The sequence below is a fragment of the Spea bombifrons genome, chromosome 6 (assembly GCF_027358695.1).
Source record: "Spea bombifrons isolate aSpeBom1 chromosome 6, aSpeBom1.2.pri, whole genome shotgun sequence".
Taxonomy (NCBI): Eukaryota; Metazoa; Chordata; class Amphibia; order Anura; family Pelobatidae; genus Spea; species Spea bombifrons.
In genome coordinates this window covers 11,655,247-11,678,398 of record NC_071092.1, presented here as the reverse complement: position 1 = coordinate 11,678,398, position 23,152 = coordinate 11,655,247, and the positions used below count along the sequence as shown (strand labels likewise).

The window sequence follows — 23,152 nt, the reverse complement described above, 5'->3', positions numbered from 1 at the left end:
CTCCAGGTATGCACATGCGTCGGACATCATTTACGTGGATGACTACCACAACAGAGCCAGCGGTTTGTTACAGGACGCCACCGCTATTCGCCAGGTATGTCCTATGCATGTGTGTCCTGGAAGTAAGGCCAATGTCACCCCAGTCAGTGTTCCAGTACTCAGACGTTCTGTCAGCTATGAATAATAAATGCCCGAATTCTCAAGGTCATTTGCCTACATGCTTAATGTGCTTCCCAGTAGTAAGCAGTGTCTAGATGCCCACAGAAGAGAACCAGGGCACCCTAACACATTTGGCTTTATTTCCTCTGTTGGTGGACTTGCATTGTTCTCTATGATGTTTTACTAAGAATCATCAGTATGTTATAGAGGGAAAGGCGAAGAAGTAGTGCGCCCCAATATAGGGCAGGACGTTCCACATTGTCATGATGTGAATGATGGTCCAGATTAAAGAAACACTAAACATTAAAAGCAACATTTTTCTTCCTCTTAGGAACCCTTGGAGATTTTGTCACCTTTTATGTATGTAAGTAAAATTTTAGGCAATGCACTGCTTGATGATTTCCATATACCCATTGTACAGCGCTACAAAATATGGTGATGTTATAGATAAATCAATAAAAAAAAAGTTACTCTTGGAGGCTAAACATAAAGTCTTTTATATGCATCTCTCCAATGAAGCAAGGAAAATTGTTATGCCACACATTTTATTAGGCCCTTAAGTCTTAATTATAAAGCATTAGTATAAACCTCATGTAAAAATGTTAAGTTAAAGCTAAGTGTAAACACCAGTATAAACATCGCGTAAACTAGACTTGTGCATTTGGATTCGTACAAACTTTTTTAACGCCAACTGCCTATTTCGTGTGTTCGAAAATGAAGACAAAAACAAATTGCAAACAGCCGAAATTTCGTTAATACTCATTCATTTTTTTGCCTGATATAGATGAGTCGTCTCTTCCTATAACACGATTGGCAGTGTTACTTTTTCTGGCACCAGGCAGGCTTAATCAAGTCATGATTAGCATTTTTGTGTTAAGCATTTAGAGTCCAATAAATCTAACAGGTGTTGCTTATTAAGTAAATCCTATCTGAGATCACTCTAACACTAAACCTATTAAAAAATATCTTTACAAACCTTACTCAAAACACCAACTTAGAATAGGTGCAAAGATGAGGAGAGGAAAAATAAAAATCTCAAGGGTTCTGTGGACCTCAACTTATCGCCGCTGGGCGGTTGTTCCACATATCCTTCACCCCATCAGTAAAGTAAATCTTCCTTTCATTAAGTAAGACTGTATTACATTAAATAAAAAACACAAATCTTAGGGGACCTCAAGCTTGTTCTGCTGGGATGCTGTTAAACATATCAACCATCCTCTAAGTAAACTAAATCTTCTCTACATGAAGTAAGACCATTACACAAAGGGAAAGTGCAAATCTCAGGACTTCAAGCTTCTGCTAGGAGTAAAACTTTATTACATTAAATAAAAGTAAACATTTTGGGAGGATCATAATTAATATTCAAATTACAATTAACCCTTTCAGTGTCTGTAAAGAAACCTGTGCATTAATTTACTTCTACAGACAAGCAATTATTATATTATAATTTAGGGCAGCTTCTGTTGCAGGCACTGTGTGCCCTCCCCTTCCCCTGTCGTTTTTCTCTACACAGCAGAACACTGTTCCCTTCTCCTCCCTGCTCCTTGTGTTAGTTTTTTTGACAAATTTTGTTTCCAAATAAAACAGCACCCGCGAATTTCATCCGAACCGAAAGGGCAAGAAACAGAATTTGTTGCCTGAAAACGAATGAGCCAAAAATGAAATAAAAAAATTTGTCAAAATTTTTTGGGCCTCGTGCACAGGTCCAATGTAAACCAGTTAGGTTAAAGCTTAATAAAAATAATAAGTATAAACACCACGTAAACCAGTTAGGTTAAAGCTAATTCAACCAAACCCAGCAAAGTCACACTCCAGATCCATGACTGCAGCTTGATCATTGGGCAGTGAGACAATTATCAGATCATTCATTGCAAGCCACCAGTAAAAGGATTGTTAACTATTCCATTTACAGTACGGAAACTTTGTTCCTGAGATAATTTGGGTCCGCAGCACCAGTTGTTGAATCATTATTCTCTCAGATATTTTAGGATCCACAGAGCAATGTTCATGAAACTATCAGATTCTGCATCCACCTTTGACAAGGAATGGTTGTTTCCAGGATACGACAGTAACCTACGGAAAGGTGAGAATGTCAACAACTGTAGCTAAATTACTGGTAATCAGCTTAATGAGGCCGTGGAGCAAATGCTCTGAAAAATACCACTCGTCTTATATTCAAGGTCGTTTTATAATCCAACCCCAAATAGAGGTCTCACTGTAAGACTAAGATCCAGATCCCCTGCAGCGCTGCAGGAGAACCCTCCTCTCTGGCAGCCGGTGGGCATCTGCACGATGCGCCTGCCACTTCTGATGGAGCTACTATGACGGAGCTCCAGTGTGACATGACCTTTCGCTGCTCAGACATAGAAGCCCCAGCGGAAGTGCCAGGCAGCAGCAGAGGTTGTCTGACGTTCACCAGCTGCCCCCACTAGACACCAGGGAGTCTGGAGCACGGGGAACAAGGGGTATAAGGTATATCTGGGGGGCAGATTAGCAGGCCATGGGGCAGATGTGTATAACTGAGGGGGGGCAGGTTGGCAAATAAAAGAAAATAAAAACAAGAAATGCATTTTCTCAATCATAGTTTTTATTAAATATGGAAAAATAGTTCACATGTGAATTAATATTTACTAGTAAAACTTTTTTCTATTGGGTAGTCTTATATTCAGGTTTTTAACTTTGTTTCCTACATTAATATTTGATTTTTGGGAGGGGGGGTCATCTTATAATCGAGCAAATATGGTATTTAATATAAGGAAGTTTTACTTAATGTTAGGGAGATTTACTTTACTGAGAAGGTAGTGGATACTTTGAAGTGATTACAGTGAGGGAATGTAAACATGCATGGAATAGGGTCTGAATCTAAAACAAGACCAAGGACCGATGAATGTTTGAGCCTTTACAGCAGATAAAACAGGCAAACTGTATGGACCAAGTTGGTTTACAAAAAAAAAAAGAGAAAGCAAAATTCCAGGCACACTTTGCCACCAGGTAGGCACATATTTTAATATTATGGGTATTGGAGCTAAACACACACTTTATAGGCTGGGGAACAAATGTAATCAAACTAATGCACTTTATAAAAAGTACCTCTCGAGCATAACGAATATGCAAATGAAAACCCTTTCAGTGCCTTTAAGGAAAGATGTGCATTAATTTACGTCAAGGAAGGATTTTATTATAATTTAGAACAGCTTCTATTATAGGCACGCGCTCCCTTCCACTCACCTGTCAGTTTCTCTTCACACTCTCACTCACCTTACCTTCCATCTCTCCTGTCAATATCTTCTCAGCACTTGCACAGCGACAACAGCCGTGACAAGACAGTGTCTGGATAAAATGTGTGAGTAGGTAGGGGGGCAGATACAAGGCAGGAGGAGAAGGCAAGGGCACAAACAGGGCAACGAGGGCAGAGACGGCTGTGCGGAACAGGTAGAGAGAGGACTAGGGGGTGAAGGGCAGGGGCCCCGACAGGACTGGGGGGAGAGGGCAGTGAGCAACGACTTATTTTTGGGCAACAAATTTTGTTGGGGAACAAATTACATTTCATTGGCCGAAAACAAATGAGCCAAAAACAAAATGAAAAATTAATCTGAAATGATTTTAAGCCTCATCCACAAGTCTATTATATCCCACAGATGCCATGGGCATGCCTAGCAAATAAACCAATGAACCAATAATTGTCTGAGACTGATGGGACATGCATGATACAGCTCTAGACAGTAATTTGAATATCTTGCAAATTTCCCCAATATGCAGTACATTTAGTACATTCGAAAAATGTGTACAACACTCACCGTGCTGGAACACCATGGGCTCTCAGTGCTCTGTAATACTCCAGACCTTGTTTGTTTGGGACGCGTCTGTCTTCCTGCCCAAGCATTAGGAGTACTGGAGTCCTCACCTGAGGATAGAATCCAAATAAGAAATACAGGGTGGGTTGGATTGTAGTTTAGTGATAATGGGTTAGCATGTTAGTTTTGGTACATTTGGGATAGATCTTTCAGCTTACTTGTGCTTTGATTTTTAGTTTTTAACTTTGGCTTGTTCTTGGTTTACAAGGGCCCCGATATTTGGCTTGTGATTGGACCTTGAACTTTTCCTTTCTGTAGCTTACCTTATGGATTTCATCAATCCTGACAATCACTTGTATATAGGAACCTAACCTCTGTCCTGATACCTTGTCATGGACACTGGTCTGTGTATGGATGTTTTGCCTACTAGAAGTAGACATAAATTGGAAAAAGCTAAGGAGGAAATCATCTATGGTAAGCTTCTATGGTAAGTTCTGCTGGTTTCCACTCTTGACATCATGCTACATGCAAAGTTTTGTTGTTTCAGTTTTCATATATCTGCATATGTTTCTATTTCAATATGCTGAGTACCCCCTCTATTTATGTTGTTTTTGCTGACAGCGCTCTTCCATGGAAGTTGGCAATAAGAGGTACCTGAGGCACAAATCTGATGGGGGATTTACTTAACATGTCGCCCCACTGAGCAGCATCAGGAGCTGCCTGGTAAGAGTAGGAAAGGCCAGTTTCCACAAGACCCCTAGAGAAGAGAAAGATTACAGTTAAGACACTTTATTGACAAATAAAGTCTGGGAAAGACTCAGCCATGAAAAGAACAGTCTTACCAGTCTGGTATATCAGATGATCCGAACAAAGGTGGTATACTGGTGACTGGATTCCGAGTAACACAGGCTTTATAGAACCCTGGGTACTGCCCAATCAAATGCAAAGACAAGAATCCACCATGTGACCCTCCATATAATACAATCTTCTCTGAGTCTAGAGGCTCTTCCTGCAGAACTTGTTCCACCGACAACTGTGAGAGTGAAATAGTGAAAAGGTGTGTGAGCATAAGGAGGAATTAACATCCAGCAAATATCTGACAGGTCTAACGAGTTACTAGTGAATAATGTTTCACATCAATCTCAATACCATTAACCTAACTGCAGTGGCATATTAACTATTATATATTCAGACCCCCTCAACCTTTCTGTTGTCTCATTTGGGGCACCTGTTTTAGGGGTGTGGCAAGAGGTGGAGAGGGTGGTAACGGTGTCAGAAGTGGGCTGATCATGAACACCACCTGCCTTACCTGGATTGCCACCTTGTGACACTAGCCATGCGTGGAGGCAATGTAGGAGCTGCAATGGAGTTCTGTCCTGCAAATAGCACAAACCTCTTTGGAAGTTAAAGCTCCCTGTGGGGACCTGGGTGCTGAAGTAAGTTCAGTGGGTGCAATCTGTGAAAGTCCTCTGGGTGCAATCTAGGCGCTGGGGCAATTCCTTAGGTAGATATTATATATTAAAAATGGGATGTCTAAAGCAGATAGAGTTGGTTGCATACCTCACAGAGATTGCTGGAAATAAAGAATTGTGGTAATTTATAAATGTTTTGCAAATATTTGTGTGTATATATATATATATATATATATATATATATATATATATATATATATATATAATGTATATATATGTGTGTGTACGTGCAGTGTGTGTAGCGACGACTCCACTGCTATTAAATATGCTATAGGCTCTATAGGGCCGGCCTTACCATGGAGCAGAGTGGGGCAATTGCCCCAAGCGCTTTTTTTTTTTTTAAAGCGGAAGGAGAGAGAGGGCACCGAAGTTCATTTCATCAATAAAATATGTTGTGTTTTACCTGGACATCTTTCACATCTTGCTCTCCGATGTTCTTTGGCAGAGAGAGGATGCTATCCTGTCCAAATCCAATGGATCCCCTATAGTTAACTATAGAACAAATAAAAAGATTCAGCGAGAAATGCTTATTTTTTTATGAGATAACTGGAACTCCTGAAGAACACTGAAACTCACCTAACAGCACAGCTAATCCCATTTTACACATCACAGCTGGATAAAGCATCCACTCACTGACAAAAGCAGAATGTGGACCCCCTATAAAAGGGAGACATAATGATTCAGGCAGATGAAATGAAGAATAATAAATTACTAAGGAACATAAGTATGTTCATTTAATTAAAACAAAAAACAAACAAAAAAAAGAACAAACCATGTGGGTATACAACTAGAGGAATCTTGTGCTCAACAGGGATATTCTGTGGCTTAAGAAAAATGGATTCGAAATCAACGCCAGCTGAAAGAAACAAAAACAATACAATAACGGATAAGTAAAAAGTCTATCGTACACCTTAAACCATGCAACTCACCTCTTGTCTTCAAGTGGTATAAGCAGTTCTCTTGATACTAAAACCACATGCCCAGATGTTCAGCACCTAATGTGGACCTGTCCAAATAGTATTGGCTGTTCATGATGAATAGTAATTCATCATAATTCCCTTGTAAACTCTCCTGCCAACACCCCTTTAGTGAACCCAGTGAGTTGAAACATTAAAAGGTGTGATGTGATTATGGCACCCAAGGGCTCATCAGAAGCCCCTACTCTACTTACTCCAACATACGGTGGTGTTATATGTAGATATTTGGTGTGGACTGCCTTAAGGTTTTTATGGTTACATAATCTCGTCATATCTTGTGACGTACGTCTTACCAAATTTACAATCTGTTTAAGAGAAGCACCATGGTAAAATGACTTGTGGTAACTTACGGTACTTAAGGTTTTCTTGCTCTTGAGGAGGATGATGGATTTTTAAGTTCCATTCAATGTCCAGCATAGGATTCTCCTCTTCCAAGGACACCCATGTCATTTCTTCTTCTCTTCCACTAGGAGGTAGGAAACCTACTTTCTGACAAAGAGACTCAGCTATTAGTTAGACATAATGAATATGGACATGTCACATTATAAGGAACTCTGCAAATCTCACCAGAGTAGGAGGGCAGCATGGAGATGAAAAAGTCACAACAATGAGGTCTCTGTCAATGGCCATTAGCTTCCAGCTACCCAATGGAGTACCTGTGGGAAAAAGGTTACTATGTAAGATAGAAATGATAAAAAGGGCAAGTATCAGGTTGGTTGGTAGGGAAAGTGGTGTGTGTGAAAGAGAACAGACTTGAAAATGGGAATTGGCTTTTTCAAATTGCAAAGGAGGGGTATCACCCCTCAAACTGTTTCTGCCATTCAATATCACTTTTGGGTAGCATCTGCATATTTCTGGACAGTGTCCTTTCTTATACTAGTTATTATATCCACTATATCACTTTGGCTGTCTTACCTTTGGACAGTAGATGTGTTACCTTTGTGGTAATTACGTCAACAACAAATATACACTACAAAGAAAATAAAAAATGTGGTTAGATTGGAACATAAGCTCCAGACCTCCCACTATCACTGTGGGCTTCTGTGTCTAACCTGCTTACTGCGCAGCACCGTATCCAAGACCACTCGCTGACTGTCTGCAGACCAGCAGAAGGATGCCAGTAAGGACGTGTAGATACCAGCAAACTGCCCTGCGATTAGACCAAATAATGAGGACATAATTAGGTTCACCATTAGTTAATGTAAGGGACGCTAACTAATTGCAATGTAGAGCCAACTGACAAATATATGAGCTTGAGAAATAGACAGAAATGGATTGATAAATGCAATGCTACGGTACTACAAGAGAGTAATGACAATGCAAAATCCAAAATGGAGAGGAGAAATAAAATATTGGACATTGTATAAAACAGTAACACAGCATTCTTTGATTCAGTTATAATTAACTTTTTCAATATATGTCCTCACCATCAGTACTTCGAGGTACAATATCCACCACAGTTGACGTCACTTTGGTGAACCAATCATACTGTAAAAAATTAAGGATACATAAACTGAACAATAAATGCCACTGTGAAATGGCTCCGAAATTATACAAAAGTTAAAAATAACTATAATAGGTAAACAAATTCTCTTTATTGAGATAATTCTAGCGTGCCTATTCCTTTGGCAATAAATGCAGTCGGGTAACCTTAATTGACACAGAAGTGTATAAATATGAAGGGACAGGACACTGACCGTTATGAGTTGGCAGCACTGCCGGTGAGGACCAAACACTTCACATTTTAGATATACAATGCGGCACTTGTCTGGGCTCAGTCTGGGAGAGAAAACAGAAGCTGTGTCCGTGGAGAGTGTCTCTGCGAAGGGTGCACACAAAGGAAAAAATAGTAGAGTGGGAAGAGACGCAATATGAAAGTAAGCTGTTAGAAGCTGAACAAAACCTACTCACCGCATTTCCCCCCTGTCAGGTCCACAAAAAACAGAGCAGATCTACCAACAGAGAGACTGGAGTTAGTATGATAACCAGTAAGCGGCTTGGCGAGTACATTCAAGGTTCCTCATTGTAGCCCTTCTAACCTCCTATTAAGACAATATTTGAGGCCAAGTCGGAAAGGGCTGTGCCACCACCCAACAAATACCACACCAGTGTCATCCGGGGACCAGAACGCCTATGAGGAAGACACTGAGTGAGAAGACATGAAAAAGACAGAAATAAACAATACATAAAAAGGGCAGAGAAGTACTCAAACCACAGAATGTATCACTCACCTGTCCTGGTGATATATTTTCTGGTATTCCTTCCAGTACAGAAATGTTCCCACTCTCTATGTCCAGGACACACAAAGCTGGAACACTTTTATTCACAAGTCCTTCCCCCCAGTCCTCGTGAAGCACAAACTGTTCACCCTGCATAGTGTGGTAAATACAGTAGATTCACTTGATATATCTTCTCATTTAATGTAATAAGATGTTTTAATAAAAAAATGTCAGATTCTTTCATGGTTCTTGATCGAGGATGGACCCTGCATGGTGTGGAATAATGTTTGGCCTAGATCTGACAGTTTTAGCCAGCTATATGGGTCCTTTAATTCTCTCTCACCTTGATTGGTTTGCCAACTCCACCATCTTCATTCTTAGATGGTCCTGTCTGAAAGAAGGACTCTGCTTTGGGCCGCTTCTTCTCAGCAATGTACAAGAGGTGAGACTCTGAGTGTGACCAGGACAGACATCCAAACTGCTCTGGAGAGGTAAAGGGGACACAGATGCATTTATCAGACACAGGACATGATCATGGACTGCTCCAAGGCAGAAGGAAGATTGTCTACACAGTTATCTCAGGGAACAAAAAGGGTAATTTTTCTAAAAATATCTATATACCGTATATCCCACATGTTAAAGAAAGGACACAGACTGCAGACAGACAGACAAACAAGAGCATACTCAGTTTGTGAGTCTCTTTGTCACACCTCAGATAACATTAGAGAAAACTAATCTGTTGATGGATCTAAGATTAATACACATAATATATGCATATAACCAAGATATGGTTAACAATCTGAAAGAACTGTTAACCCTTTGTTAATTCCACTGACAGAGACATTGCTGTGGCTGGGTATCAAAGCCAAATGAATCAAGCACATGGGACACTGTCCTCCCTCACCATCCTCATACACTTTCGAGTGTTTATCCAGAGCTGTCAGGTTGATGCTCTTCACTTTGCGATTCTTCTCCCAAACCTGAGCGGAGAAACAAATCATGAAAATCATTAAACCCCTTTAACAGGCAGGAATTCCACTATGAAGTTCCATGAAAAATCCAGTAAAAGAATTGAGTGTTTTGGTTTTTTTTTTGCAAAGAAAACAAAGTAAAAAAGGAGAATATGTTCCCCTACTTATAGAAATAACTATACAGATCATCGTAAAGGTAAAGGGACTTTGGGTGATCCTACACTGCAACATAATTATGTAAATTTGAGTCTCCCACTTTGAGTCTCTTGAGTCTAGCTCAATAGTATGTGTTTATCAAGTTAAGACCTCCTTTTACTAATTACAAGACCCAACGTATCTGCGTCTCTTACCTCCAAGAACTGGGAGTTCTCTCCTTTCTCGTTCTTGGTCTCTCGCAGGACAGCTTTCAGTGCTCCAGAGGGAGACTCTCTGCTGCGAATCCTGTGGAAAATGTTCAGTACATTAGTAGAACCAATCACACTAAACAATATACTATCCAAAACAAGGCTACACTACCAATCTGTTTAAAAAAGGAATATGCCATACTGTTAATTATGAATTACTATTGTTGCCTACATTCTCAATATATTATGATAGCTCTACTATATGATCTTTGTGGCTACGTCACAGAATTGCATCCCTTTGGGAAAGTTTCCCTTATGAATCTCATATTCTCTCTGTGAGACACCAGTGCTCAATTTATCCAATACTCAATATCTCATAATCCTCCCTCTTCCGCTACAATTTTATGCATCCCCTTACTTACTCGCCATTAACCTCACAGCCATGCCCACAAGCACCAGAATACATGACAGTGTTGTTATCGTGGAAGATGATGTACTGCCGGCAAAACTTAATTTGCTCATTGCGGTCTAAGTCTCTTTGTGACCACTCTAAAAAAAAAAAAATGGTGAGATGGTTGGTGACAATAAAACTAATTTATTTACATTTTGTTGGAGGCCTTATAAGATATTTCAATCTCCTAAATTTTTACCCAATTAGAATCCATCTAATGTACTTCAATGTAAACACTACCAACCAGGCATTTTCACATGTCAAGGCTAACTATTCAAACAGGGTAATAGTGCAAGGCAGGTCAAGTAAGCTTGAAGAGTATTTCAGCCACCCCAGCCATCTATATTATCAGTGCAAGGCCAATTCACAAAACACAGGAGAAACATACCCAGTTTGCCCAACTATGCTTAGAACGCTAGACCATGAAATCACTCATTGTCTTAATATGATGCCAGCCAGTCAACCATGTCCACAAACTAACTTATGTAAATGATGGCATATTCCTGGTGAGAGCAGCTGTTCTTCTTCAGGAATATTAGTGGTAAAACAATTTAGAAGGTGTAGTAGGGAGCTAATTTTAAGAGATAAGTGCGAAAGAGAATGTTTAAAGCTGGGCTGTGTGGGGAAGATTATGTTGTATGATTTGGTGGACCAGTCCAGATTCAAGTCAGATGCCAGAATGAGACCTGGAACCTGATTAAACATGGGAGCCGCAGCCTGTGTCTGTGGTGGGCACGATTCCAGGAGGGCCCTATCTCTGAGAGTGGAGTAAAGAATTAAACAGGATGCTGCAGTTAGGAAAAAACTTGGAGATGTAGATGGAAAAAAAGATAGTAAATAGGAGAGGCATATCCCATAGGCACAGCCGTTATATCTTTACCAGTGTAGATATTGGTGCTTCTGCCTCCGTACTGTGTGGTGGCATCTGGTCCGATGGTGACACTGGAAAGTGATGGGAACTGGCTGAGGCCCCGGTACAGAGAGGCAATTTCCTCTGGGTTTCTGATGAACTGAAAAGAATAATGCGGGATGAAAATGTGTAGAAACAACTGTATCAATCCCTGGGGGTTACAGAGGATCATTTCACAGCAGTATTCATAAATAGCAGGAAAATGTGTGCAATTGAATAATACAGAACAAAGAAATCAAACCAATCAAAGTCATCTAACCATCATTATATGGACAATAATAGGTTAAATATTTAAACAATCACAGACTTTTACATTATTGATGTACATAACCATAACTGGAAATATTATTTCAAACAAACCCATATTATGTTGCACATGATATGCAGGACCACAGAGTGAATTGATGCTGTGGAACCAAGATCTACCAATTTCCTTTGGGATGGGCCAAACAAGGCCCTCTCCCGCAACCCTATGGGAGTTTACAACAACTCTCAAATTCCTACTATAGTACAAGGGCTCTGGACATAGCGGACCGATGATCATATGACTTCAATGTACTGTGAATAGTGTAACCAAGACAAAATGTTTTTTTAGGCATGTGATAGATCAAAGCTGAAAAGAACAAGGTCAGTAATGGTGGAGAGACAGATATACCCCATGGACTGCCTTCACATACTTTCACCAAATTCTTCCATAGCAGCTGAGTTCAGGACTAAATTTTAGGACCCAGCCACAAGCAGTGACATATTTGGGCCTAGATTAACAGGTGGATGGGGTTCCTCTGCCACAAAATCATGAAGTAGGTTCCTCTCTTGGGCCACAACAGGGATGGCTGGGGACAGTATCCAAGGAAAGTACATTACTGGCCACAAGCGGCCTGTGCCATTGATCAATGATTACTATACCAGCTGTGCATCTGCAGGGTATTTATTTCATGTCAGAACTCTTTTCCATGGTGGCAGGAGGATCCCTCAATGACCCAATTCAAGGCCTTCCTCGTGTACTCATATCATGTTCCTTACAGCTTCTTTCAGATTCACCAGCTTGATCTTCTGTTGACCACATATCCTGCCATTTTGTTTCCTATTTAAACTCTGAGCCTTCAGTTGAACCTTGCTCTTTATTGGTGTAGCTTGATGTGTAGATCCGACATGTTCCTTGTATGTGCCACTGCACCAGACCTGTCATATTCCTGTGACTTTGATTCCATCTTCTGATTTAGCTTGTTAATGAGTTTCCTCTTCCAGCAGTACCAGATTATGCTTGTTCCCAATCTGGCTTTTTAGCCATCTCTGGTTCCGTCCTCCAATGTCATCATCTTATCTCCACAACTACGTTTCAGCTTCTACACTGAACGTTATAAAAGGACAGCTTAAAGTGCCACCACGGTTGAGGTAAATGGGCAATTGCTGAACAGGCTGATTGGTGAGATCAGAGATTTCCCTTGTAACCATACCATTTACACTAGCTGGCAAAGACCTTCATAGAATCTCTTCTCTGAACGGTGAAACCTTTTAAGGAAGAGCACCAGGATCTGACATCATGACCTGGCACTTAACACAGAGGATGCACAACACGATGGAGAGGATGACCTGGCACTATATCCAAGTTACAAAAAGATCACAGAACACACTGTATTAAAATAGAGAAATACTGTATTCATTAGTTAATTAAAAAAGAGAAATTATGCTGTAGCTGACCAAGAGAAGATCCCATTTTTAGTCAAAATGTATACCTTTTATTGGGCCAACACAGAATCTCAACACTGATAAGCTTTCATCAGAGGTCTCTTATTAAGTTAATGGTTAATTCCTAGAATTCCAAATCCTGCCAAGAAACTGTCAAAAAAGTTCAACAGCCCTGCTACAGAAAACAGTTCCTCGATTATAGTGCTGCCACATCCAGGCATGAAACAACTTGTTTCTGCTTCACCTCATTCACACTAATGAGGCCTCAGGGGTGTACATAGAGTATTTGGCACCCGGAGCAGATCATATATTTGCACCACCGCCCCCACTTGTAATGTAAGAATACTCACATTCACTCACGCTGTCTTACACTCTTACTCACTCTCAATGTCTCCCTACATTCTACACCGACCATTTCTGTGTCCCTATCTCCTAGTGGAAGGTATACCTGGGCCAAGGGAAAGTTGGAGAAGCTGGTGTTGGGGGCTCCCTATGGACTGACATACACATGAACGGGGCGAGCCCCAGAGAGACGCTGGTGTGGAAGAAAATAATCCCGATAAACAGGACTCAGAGTCAAACCCAGAGACTTCCCAGGTGTGTTTTTATACATATCATTACACCGCTAGAACAATTGTAGGTATTGCAACTATCATGCACTTGCAGCGGAAACATGGTTCAATTGATTATTTCACTATAGCCCTCACTATAGCCCTCACTATTCACAAGTGCTCCAGATGGAACAGAAAATCAGGCCACTGTAAGCTAGGAATAACATTTTCACAGTGTCTGAAAAATAACACCATTTAGTTTGCCTGGGACTTATGTTGTGCAACTATTTTGTTGAGTCGCTCTTTGAGAAACATATTTTAAGTCATTTGGATCAGCTGACTGTTGTAAACATGAACAACCAAAATAGACATCAAAATAGCAGAGTCATCAATACGCATCTACTTTGGTTAACATGTTCTTTGCCAGAGAGCACCCAAAGCTGGTGTGTACTAAGTTCTAACTGCACTTTTATTACTCCTACCCACGATCTAGAATGACCCCCACCAGTTGCTTCACTTTTTTACATAGTAATCTAGTTCACCCCCTGTTAAAAAGGGGTACTTACTTTTGCGGCTGTCATGCTGTAAATAGTAGAGGGTGGGAAGATGCAAATTATAAAGCAGAGTCTGGAGATCCTTGTAAATCCTGAAGTCTGTTTTACTGACTTAAGAACGAATGGGATGTGGCTTAATGCACAAACTGGCAGTAGACCACGGTGTATGCGAAGACGTCGCTTTAACTCTTAGAGTGATGGTGTCACATTCTCCTGTCAGAGATTTAACAAGGATTAGGCAAGAGATGCAGCTGACCAAAGCCCAAGAAGGTTAACCCCTTCTATCTTGCACAACATTTCAATTCCCTCACTGTATTAACCTCTGCTGCTTCTGAATGGAAGTGGTTTGATTCATCTACCACCCTGTCGCTAAAGTAAAACTTCCTTACATTACATCCAAAGTTTTGAGCTTTTAGTTTTACATAATTGACCTCTTGTTCTAACATTTCTCCTCCTTTGAAATAAATTTCTCTCCTGTAGTTTATTTATCATTTGAGGATTTAAATGTACTGTCACATCCAAAATAGCAGAGCAAACATTACAGAAACAACAGTAAGTAGACGACCCAGGGTATTTCTCAAGGATTGTTTGTATTCAGCAGCATTCTGAGTAACAGTGACGCTGCACACGCGTGCATGGGCATAACTGAAACCACAGAGACCCCAGTTTGACAATTGCCCCAGGACACCCTTACTTCACCAAGTAACGTGTCCCACAGTGCCACCTTTGCCAAAAAGCTTGTGAGTGCTATATTTGCCACCAAAAATTTGGTCTGTGCCATCTAACCCCAAACTGTTTGAGTCATCACTGCCCCCAAACAGCTTGTTTCTGCCATCATTGGTTGAAACAGCTTGCCTTCTTTGCCCCTTGCAACATACACTCTGGCACACATATGCTTACACTTACTCATATACTCACCTACACACATGTACACACTCGTTCTAATACTCACATTCTCTCTCACACCACCTATATATACAAATTAATGCTCACACACAAACCCAACACAGACACATCTGTGCTCACAAACATGTATGCTAGCACACACCTACACACTCACGATTGTACATACAAATGCAGATTCACACTTATAGACACTCATGCTGACATACTCTTATGGGTACAAAAACAATATGTGCTTGCAAATCAAAAACAAATAAATGTGTCCAATAAACAAACACAAATAGGTGGAGAAAATAAGGAAATAACAGTATATACCTTTCCCTTATGGTAATCACGCTCTCATATGGGTAATATTAGCACTATAGTATGTGCCTGTGGGTTATATGGTTACCCCCCTCCCTCTCTCCCTCTCTGGTCTGGAAGCAGTCCTTCTCATCAAACCGCAATCTTGGAAAGAGGCATATCATTATATACTGAGCCTGAAGTTGGTATAGTATAACTCACATCAATATATACTGAGCCTGACAGTGGCACAACACAACTCCCATCATTATATATTTAGACAGACTCAGACAGTGGTACAGCATAACTCCCATCACAATATACCGTACTTGCTCGATTATAAGACGAACCTGATTATAAGACGACCCCCAAAATCTGAATATTAATTTATGAAAAAAAGAAAAAGCCTGAATATAAGACGACCCTATAGGAAAAAAGTTTTACCAGTAAATGTTAATTCATGTAAACTATGTGAACAATTGTTTGTTAATAAAAGCTACGATTGAGAAAAATATTTTGTTTTTATTTGCTTTTTTTTCAACCTGCCCCCCAGTTATGCACATCTGCCCCCAGGCTTGCCACTCTGCCCCAGAAATGCCTTATACCCCATATATGCCACTGTGCCCCATGATATGCCTTTTAACCCTCTAAATGCCACTGTGCCCTATGATACACCTTTTAACCCTCTATATGCCACTGTGCCCCATGATATGCCTTTTGACCCCCTATGTGCCATTTTGCCTCCAGAAATGCCTTATACCCCTATATGCCACTCTGGCATTTAGGGGATTAAAAGCCATATTATGGGGCAGAGTGGCATATAGGGAGGTATAGGGCATTTCAGGAGGCAGAGTGGCGTATAGAGGGTTAAAAGGCATTTCTGGTGGCAGAGTGCCATTAATGGGGGTTAAAAGGCATTTCACAGAGCACTCTGCCACCAGAAATGCCTTATGCCCCCCATTTAACACTCTATCCCCCTCCCTCCTCCAAACTTACCGGTGCTTCTGAGTCCCCCGGTGCTTTGTCCGGGCAGCGTGTAGAGCTCTACGCGATTCGCGTAGACAACTTCCGCTCTACGCGAATCGCGTAGAGCTCTACACGCTGCCCGGACTAAGCACCGGGGACTCAGAAGCACCGGTAAGTTGGGGGGGGCATAACACAGGATGATCCAGGTCCCCTGCATCTGAGTCCCCGGTGCTTAGTCCGGGCAGCGTGTAGAACTCTACGCGATTCGCGTAGACAACGTCCGCTCTACGCAAATCGCGTAGAGCTCTACACGCTGCCCAGACTAAGCACCGGGGACTCAGAAGCACCGGTAAGTTGAGGGCGGGGGGCATAGCACAGGAGGATCCAGGTCCCCTGCATCTGAGTCCCCTGTGCTTAGTCCGGGCAGCGTGTAGAGCTCTACGTGAATCCAGAGCTCTACACGCTGCCTGGACTAAGCACTGGGGACTCAGAAGCACCGGTAACTTGGGGGGGGGGCATACACAGCAGCATCCAGGTCCCCTGCATCGCTGCAGGGGATCTGGATCTTAGTCTCATAGTCAGACCTATTTGAGGTCTGATTATAAGACGACCCCGATTATAAGACGAGGGGTATTTTTCAGAGGGAAAAACCTCGTCTTATAATCGAGCAAATACGGTACTGACACAGGTACTGATGGTGGTACACTATACCTCCCATCACTATATGTTGAGACAGACACAGATGGTGGTAAAGTATAACTCCTATCATTATATAGCAAGCCAGACATTGACGATGGTAAAGCATAACTCCCACCATCATCCTCAACCTCATGGGCTATAAATAGAATAACATTAATATTTTAGAGCTTCTTGATCCACAGAGAGATCCAATTGCCTCCTGGAGTCAAGAAGGATTTTTTTTCCTCTGATGGCAGAATTCGAATTAGCTTAATTAGGGTTTTTTGCCTTCTTTTGGATCAAGAATAGGAAGGTTAGGTAGAAGGGTTGAACGACGGACTTAGGTCTTTTTTCAGCCTTATGAACTATGTAACTATATATGTAACTACGTAACTTTTTAATTTGCGTTTTGTTTCTTTTTCACTCACACTTTCACTCATTCTTATTCATGCTCTCTCACACTCTCACTTCCACACTCACTCTCACAACCTCACTCAGTCTTATTCATGTTCTCTCACACTTTTGCTCTCTCATGATGTCTCACGCTGTCTTACACTCTCACTCATCTCTTTCAAACACTCTCTCAATGTTTCCCTATCTTCTCTGCCAACCAATTCCAAGCCCCCCCCCATTCCTGCAATTCCATAACTCTTGCCTTCTGACTTCTTTCTTCTGTCCTCTTCTCCCTGGTACCACCTCTGCTCCTCAGAAAGGAGGAAGAGGGTGTTCGTGGAGGCTCTGCCCCTTTGAAGAAACACCCTGGAAGACCTGAAGGTGAGCAAAAAGAAGGTGCTCATTCATTCACATTTCAGATACAGCTTCACTGAGCCATGGAGACTCAGCAAAGCTTGTCTTGCAAAAGCTGCACTGAGATTCTGCAGCTCGGTGAAGAGAGGTGAAAGACACATATACCTGCAGAGACAACATTTTGCCTCACAAACCATGAAAGTCCCGGCAAAATCAGAACAGTTGGCAAGTATGAAAAAAGCTGTCCATGAGTGGTAATTTGGCTTTGCGCCTCTGTCCGGAGCTCCGTTTAAAGACTGTCTAGTACAGTGGATTTCCTCCAAGGGGTTTAATATTGTCTCAGGTACCCACATATTTAACAAATTAAAACGGATAAAGACATAATTGACAATAAACGCAGTCTATTGGTAGTGAAGGAGAAGACGATAGATGATGAGGAATTTGTAGTAACTGCCCTGAGCAATTAGTATGAACACATAACGTTACTGAGTAATGTCCTATAATGGGTAGAATGACTTAATATCCAGTTTCAGTGGACTGCTTGGATTTCCACCTCTTCAAGATAATATCCTCTCCAGCTGCCTGAGAATATATTTCAATATTTTATGTTCAACTTACAAAAGCTCTTTAAGTAACAGAGTAACCTGTCACATTGGGATCTTTTTCAATAGTTGTATAGACGCTGGTGGTCGCTGCAGAACTGGCAATATTGTGTCTCTTGTGTTTAGGACTCAAAACAGTCACATGACTTAGTTTTGCTCTTGTGGCTTTCATCTCCATAGTAATAAAGGGAATCTAGGTATGCTGAGTCGTTGTAGCCATATTTGTTGAGGTTGGATGAATGAGGCTTGCCTAGCAGGCACGGGATAACATTCAAAGCCTATATTCGACTGGAGAAAGGCAATTTTTTGTCTGTTAAGGGAGTGATGCCAATAGAACATAAAATATAAGGTCATCTACTGCAGGTAAGTCTGCCTCTATCTAATCTATGGATCTCTTTATCGCTTATTTATATTTTTTTAAATATTGTTCTACAATAGAATTAAACAGATCACTATTATATATTTCAATCTCAGCGTCTGTTAGTACATATAAGAGAAAAAATAATAAAACAATTAGTACATGATAATGGTCAGGCTATAATTTGGCATGTAAGGCTGTGGGTATTTTTTAATGGGTTGCTGGTAGAATACTGGTGTTTAGGTACCAAGAAAAAAAATGAAACAAAATTGACCCCCTAATGCTGTTGGGATTGTGTGATGGGTGTAATTGGTGTGCGGAGACGTGATGCATTATTTGGCAGCAACGGAATATTACAGGGCCCTCCTCACCTGTTGTCTCTGTTAGTCAATTTGTTATGTTACATACTACTTGTTATGTCCTGTCCACCCATTGTACAGCGCTACGGAATTTGATGGCGCTATATAAATCAATAAATAATAATAATAACTTCACACACATTACTTGACCTTAACTTGCACTTTCACAGCCAATTGACAACCAAACTGTTAGGACATTGGCCGAGGAAGGTGGCCAGCAGGATACGAGTTCTGTCCGTTGGATTTCCCCAACCAGATCGGCAATTCCTGTGAGTACATAGGCAACTAAAGAAATTATTAACTTTTCTTAAGGATGATGATCTTTAAGAAAATAAAAACTATATGATCTTATTATAGTGTCTGCTGTTATTAACTTTTCAGAAGCTTGCGACTCACTTGGCATGGCTTTGGAGTCTGTTCCCTGTACTATCAAAGCCCCGGTTCCTCTACAGGTAGGAGATGTGAAGACGGAGCAGGCCAGTCCTGGCGTATACGTCATCGATGTCACGTTCCCCAAATCTCAGACTGTTGATGTAAGTTCACCATCCCCGCAATTCCTGCTTTTGTTTAATTAATAATATTATAGGACAAATAATTCACATCCAAAATTAGATATAGTCTGATATCATTTGTTCTGTGGAATATCTTTCAGCTGCAAGAGATCACTTTCAAGAATTATTACACAGCATTTTTGACTGTAAGAATACAGCAGAGGAGACCCTCCGAGGCACGAGGAAACACGGCAGTATGGTGTACATGCATCAAGAACTTGTGTCTGATGCCCAACCCTCACATGGAAGAGGGATCCCAAGACTATGTGTCTCTACATAAGAGCCAGGTAATTACTAGATCACATGGGATTGGAGATGGAAGCAGTGATGTTGCCAACAAGAGCTTGATATTACAAGCTAAGGAGCTAGAGAACACTATGGGGTCTATTTGCAGAACATGGAGTTCTCAGGAGAATTGCAACTTTAGTTCTTCAACTTCACATGGACTGCTCCTGTAGTATGGACTGTAAAAAAAAATGGCAAAACAAGTTTGCACAAAATCACTGCCATTCTCTGGTGTTTTGAGAAAACAATGAGCTAATTCACTGACACAAACAAAAAACAGTGTAATGTTGCGGCTAACGACACCTTTATCAAGCCTTTGCATATAAGCATGCATTTTAATAATTAGCATTTTTAGTTAACTTTTTATAAACACTTAAGGGTTCTGGGCAACCAGCTATACTATGAGAAAATCCTGAATGAATGAGTGTTTAACACATAGATGACGTTTTTATTTAGATGCTGTGCAACACGGATAATGTCTCGACCATTCGTCTGATCTTACGGCAGCCGTCGCCTGTCTGGCTAAATTTCACTGTGGAAGACTTGCAGATAAATCCCCCAGGAAAGCAGGTATGGAGATCGTGGGGTTAAGCACAGAGACATTTTAAGAGTTAATTTATGTATAACTCTATCTTGTGGGACTTTCCCTTTTAAATATGTTTTCTGAATTGTAGAGTCCACAGAAAGAGTTTTCCAGGCTGTTGTCTCAACTGCCTCCTAAGGAGCAACTCCAAAATCTGCACAAGGTGAGATAACTGCTGTAAATATTCATCTAGGTCTGCAGGAATGGGAAAGGTACAAAGTAATCACAATGTCTGCTGCTTATCATCTGTAAGAGCGTTAACCTAGAGCAGTGGTTCCCAACCCAGTCCTTAAGGCACGTTAGTGGGACAGGATTTAGTAATTACTACATTCAATGCCAGTAGAAAGATTCAAAATCAGGGAACTGGGCTGGGAACCGCTGATCTTAGAGTATCATGAAGTCCGGTGAGGTTTTTAGGATGGGGAGCTGACCTAGACCTGATCCTGGGCAGTGACCCTACTGCCCCTTAGGACTTTTCTCTGCTGGTGAGCACAGGCATATGGTGTATAGTATTATTATTATTATTTCCAAAATAAAGGTGGGCCCAAGAGGGATAATTATCTGGTGGAAGCTTCTAAATTATCTGCCCAGGTCTTCACTTACTTTTCTATCATAGGATCATAACTTGGTATGGTTCCTTAGAACTTTCTGAGGTCAATGTATAAAGTTTTATAGTTCTCCAAACAGGTAATTATAATGAATTTACTGAAGAGATTGTATTTGATGGACTCAACACGAAAGATAGGTTCATTTAGCAAATGATAAATATGAATGAGTTGAGTTTTAGGAATCTAGGTTGGATCTTCTCGAATGTTTGGACCGTTGATTCCTTTACCATCATTGTGTGCAATCACACTATATATGTTAATCCAGATTTAATGCCTCTATTCTACAGAGACTTCCAGAACCTGGCAAAGTATCCAGCGAGGTGCAACAAATGTGGGCTCTGACGGAAGTGATGAAGGCCAATCAGAGCACAGCGAGCATCGGTAGATTTGATGTGAGTAAAAGTTTGGCCAAGATGAAGAAGTGCGCCATGATTAAAATCTGTTGCTGTCCTTCATCAGCTTGGCGTATAGTATGTAATTCACGCATCTGCAAGTTACCAGTTGTCTTATATTTGCCGCTGATCAACAAGAAGGCAAGGAGCTCACCTGCTGCAGTGCAATGTATATTGTGATGTGGGGTGCACGGGGCTCCGCTCCTGCCGCAGGGGTATTTGGGGAGGGACACAGACAGACTCCATTTCTGGGGCATGGTCAGTAATAGCAGAATTAGAGTCCTGTCCTGTTGCAGTCGGTAAGAGTGGAAGCTGGATGGCTGTCTGCTGAGTGTGGCTCAGAATTACTGTGTCAGGAAGCTGCAGTTTCGGGAAGGCAGGAGCTTGGATCTGTTTTTATTGAAGTCAGTGGGGGTTATTAACTAAAAGGGAGAGTTAGAAGGAGAGATGCGGTTTCAGCATATTGACTTCAATATTCATTATGAAGATGCAACCCCAGTGAGCTTCTTCTGCAGGAAGATCTCTCCTGGTCTATATAATGCATATTTAAATCCACTAGATTCCTTCTGAGTCTCCTTGCGTTATGTTTTATACACGGCCAGCTCTGCCTTCTTCTGGACAAACCTGCCAGTGTTGGACCTTCATAATGAGCAATAAAGTGGGATGTTGAGACCAAACTCTTCTGCCAGCTCCCCCTTTAGTGAATAGAATGATATATATGTGTGTGTGTGTGTGTGTGTGTGTGTGTGTATTTATGGGGATGTCTCTGTATGAATGTAGGAGGTTGTGCCTTTCAAGCATGTCTGTGTGTATACATGTATGTGGATTAAGCAACACAGGTACACAAGCAGTGTCAGTGGATCCATCATGTACTGTCTTGTCTGATTGTTACCTAGTTATGTGTGGACATTTAATTAGTTTTTATTAGTTTCATGCAGCTTTGTTGGAACAAAATCTTGTTTTGCATGATGCCCCCCCCTCTTTTTTTCTATGGTCCCTTTCCTGTCCCTTTAAATATGTCGCACAGGGCCCCAGCCGATTTTGATCACCCCTGATTTAAAGTATTAAAAAAGAGAGAAGACAAATGCCACTTAATGTTTTATTTTAGCGTTTCTTTCCCTTACTCAGTGTTTTGACTGCGAAGAACACACTTCGTCTTCGTGCAATATAAAATTAAACTCCAGTCCTCAATACCAATAGCATGCAGAATATTGCATATCAGAATAATATTAATAATAATAATAATATAATAATCACATGATGGGCCATGTGAATAGGTATTTGACATATCTAAATAAAAAATATACATATATATCATGTAAGCAGTTAGTCCATGTGCTGCATATAAAATGGTATAGAAAATATTCTTCTGTATCGCTAAGTAGATTGATATTTATATAATTCTGTAAAAATAATCTATGGGATTGTTGTTTTATTTTCAGGTAGATGGGTGTTATGAAATTAACCTTCTTTCATACACCTAACAGAATGGACTTTTCTTTGCGGATACCTGGAGGGCACAGATGTTCTTGGGATCAGCTTCAAGGGTCTGCCTGAAGGAAACAGGAGGAAAAGCTGTTATCTTTCACAATAAATGTCTGAATTGCTACAAACGATCTGTTTTAAAAACACAGAATAAAACTGTTTTTTTTTATATGTCAAACAAGGCAAAGATGTATTTAAAATAAATTTAGATCTGGGTCTACGGTTTGTTTGGACATGACCAATGTAACCAGAGCGCATGCAC

General features: G+C 40.9%; 2 protein-coding genes across 4 annotated transcripts; one reads left to right on the top strand and one right to left on the bottom strand.

The window, feature by feature from the left end:
• Positions 1-2,000: 2,000 nt before the first annotated feature.
• On the bottom strand, positions 2,001-18,379 carry LOC128500314 (acylamino-acid-releasing enzyme-like). The gene is made up of 23 exons (XM_053469426.1): positions 18,286-18,379; positions 17,521-17,688; positions 11,268-11,399; positions 10,359-10,485; positions 9,943-10,033; positions 9,526-9,601; positions 8,965-9,104; positions 8,634-8,771; positions 8,442-8,533; positions 8,314-8,354; positions 8,100-8,221; positions 7,830-7,890; positions 7,455-7,552; positions 7,318-7,372; positions 6,970-7,058; positions 6,753-6,891; positions 6,198-6,281; positions 6,002-6,082; positions 5,829-5,917; positions 4,796-4,986; positions 4,608-4,710; positions 3,957-4,063; positions 2,001-2,232 (listed from the first exon to the last, which is right to left on the bottom strand). The coding sequence occupies exons 2-23, from the start codon at positions 17,564-17,566 to the stop codon at positions 2,127-2,129; spliced, it is 2,208 nt and encodes a 735-aa protein (XP_053325401.1). The 5' UTR covers positions 17,567-17,688; positions 18,286-18,379; the 3' UTR covers positions 2,001-2,126.
• On the top strand, positions 14,186-23,108 carry NICN1 (nicolin 1, tubulin polyglutamylase complex subunit). Of its 3 annotated transcripts, none has more exons than XM_053469430.1 (7): positions 14,186-14,329; positions 19,368-19,519; positions 19,639-19,824; positions 20,279-20,392; positions 20,497-20,568; positions 21,301-21,405; positions 22,848-23,108. In XM_053469430.1, the coding sequence occupies exons 2-7, from the start codon at positions 19,388-19,390 to the stop codon at positions 22,887-22,889; spliced, it is 651 nt and encodes a 216-aa protein (XP_053325405.1). In that variant the 5' UTR covers positions 14,186-14,329; positions 19,368-19,387; the 3' UTR covers positions 22,890-23,108. The 3 variants fall into 3 exon arrangements, with proteins under 3 accessions (XP_053325405.1, XP_053325406.1, XP_053325404.1); XM_053469431.1 differs by lacking the exon at positions 14,186-14,329 and adding an exon at positions 14,605-14,643; XM_053469429.1 differs by lacking the exon at positions 14,186-14,329 and adding an exon at positions 18,448-18,632.
• The last annotated feature ends 44 nt before the right edge of the window (positions 23,109-23,152 follow it).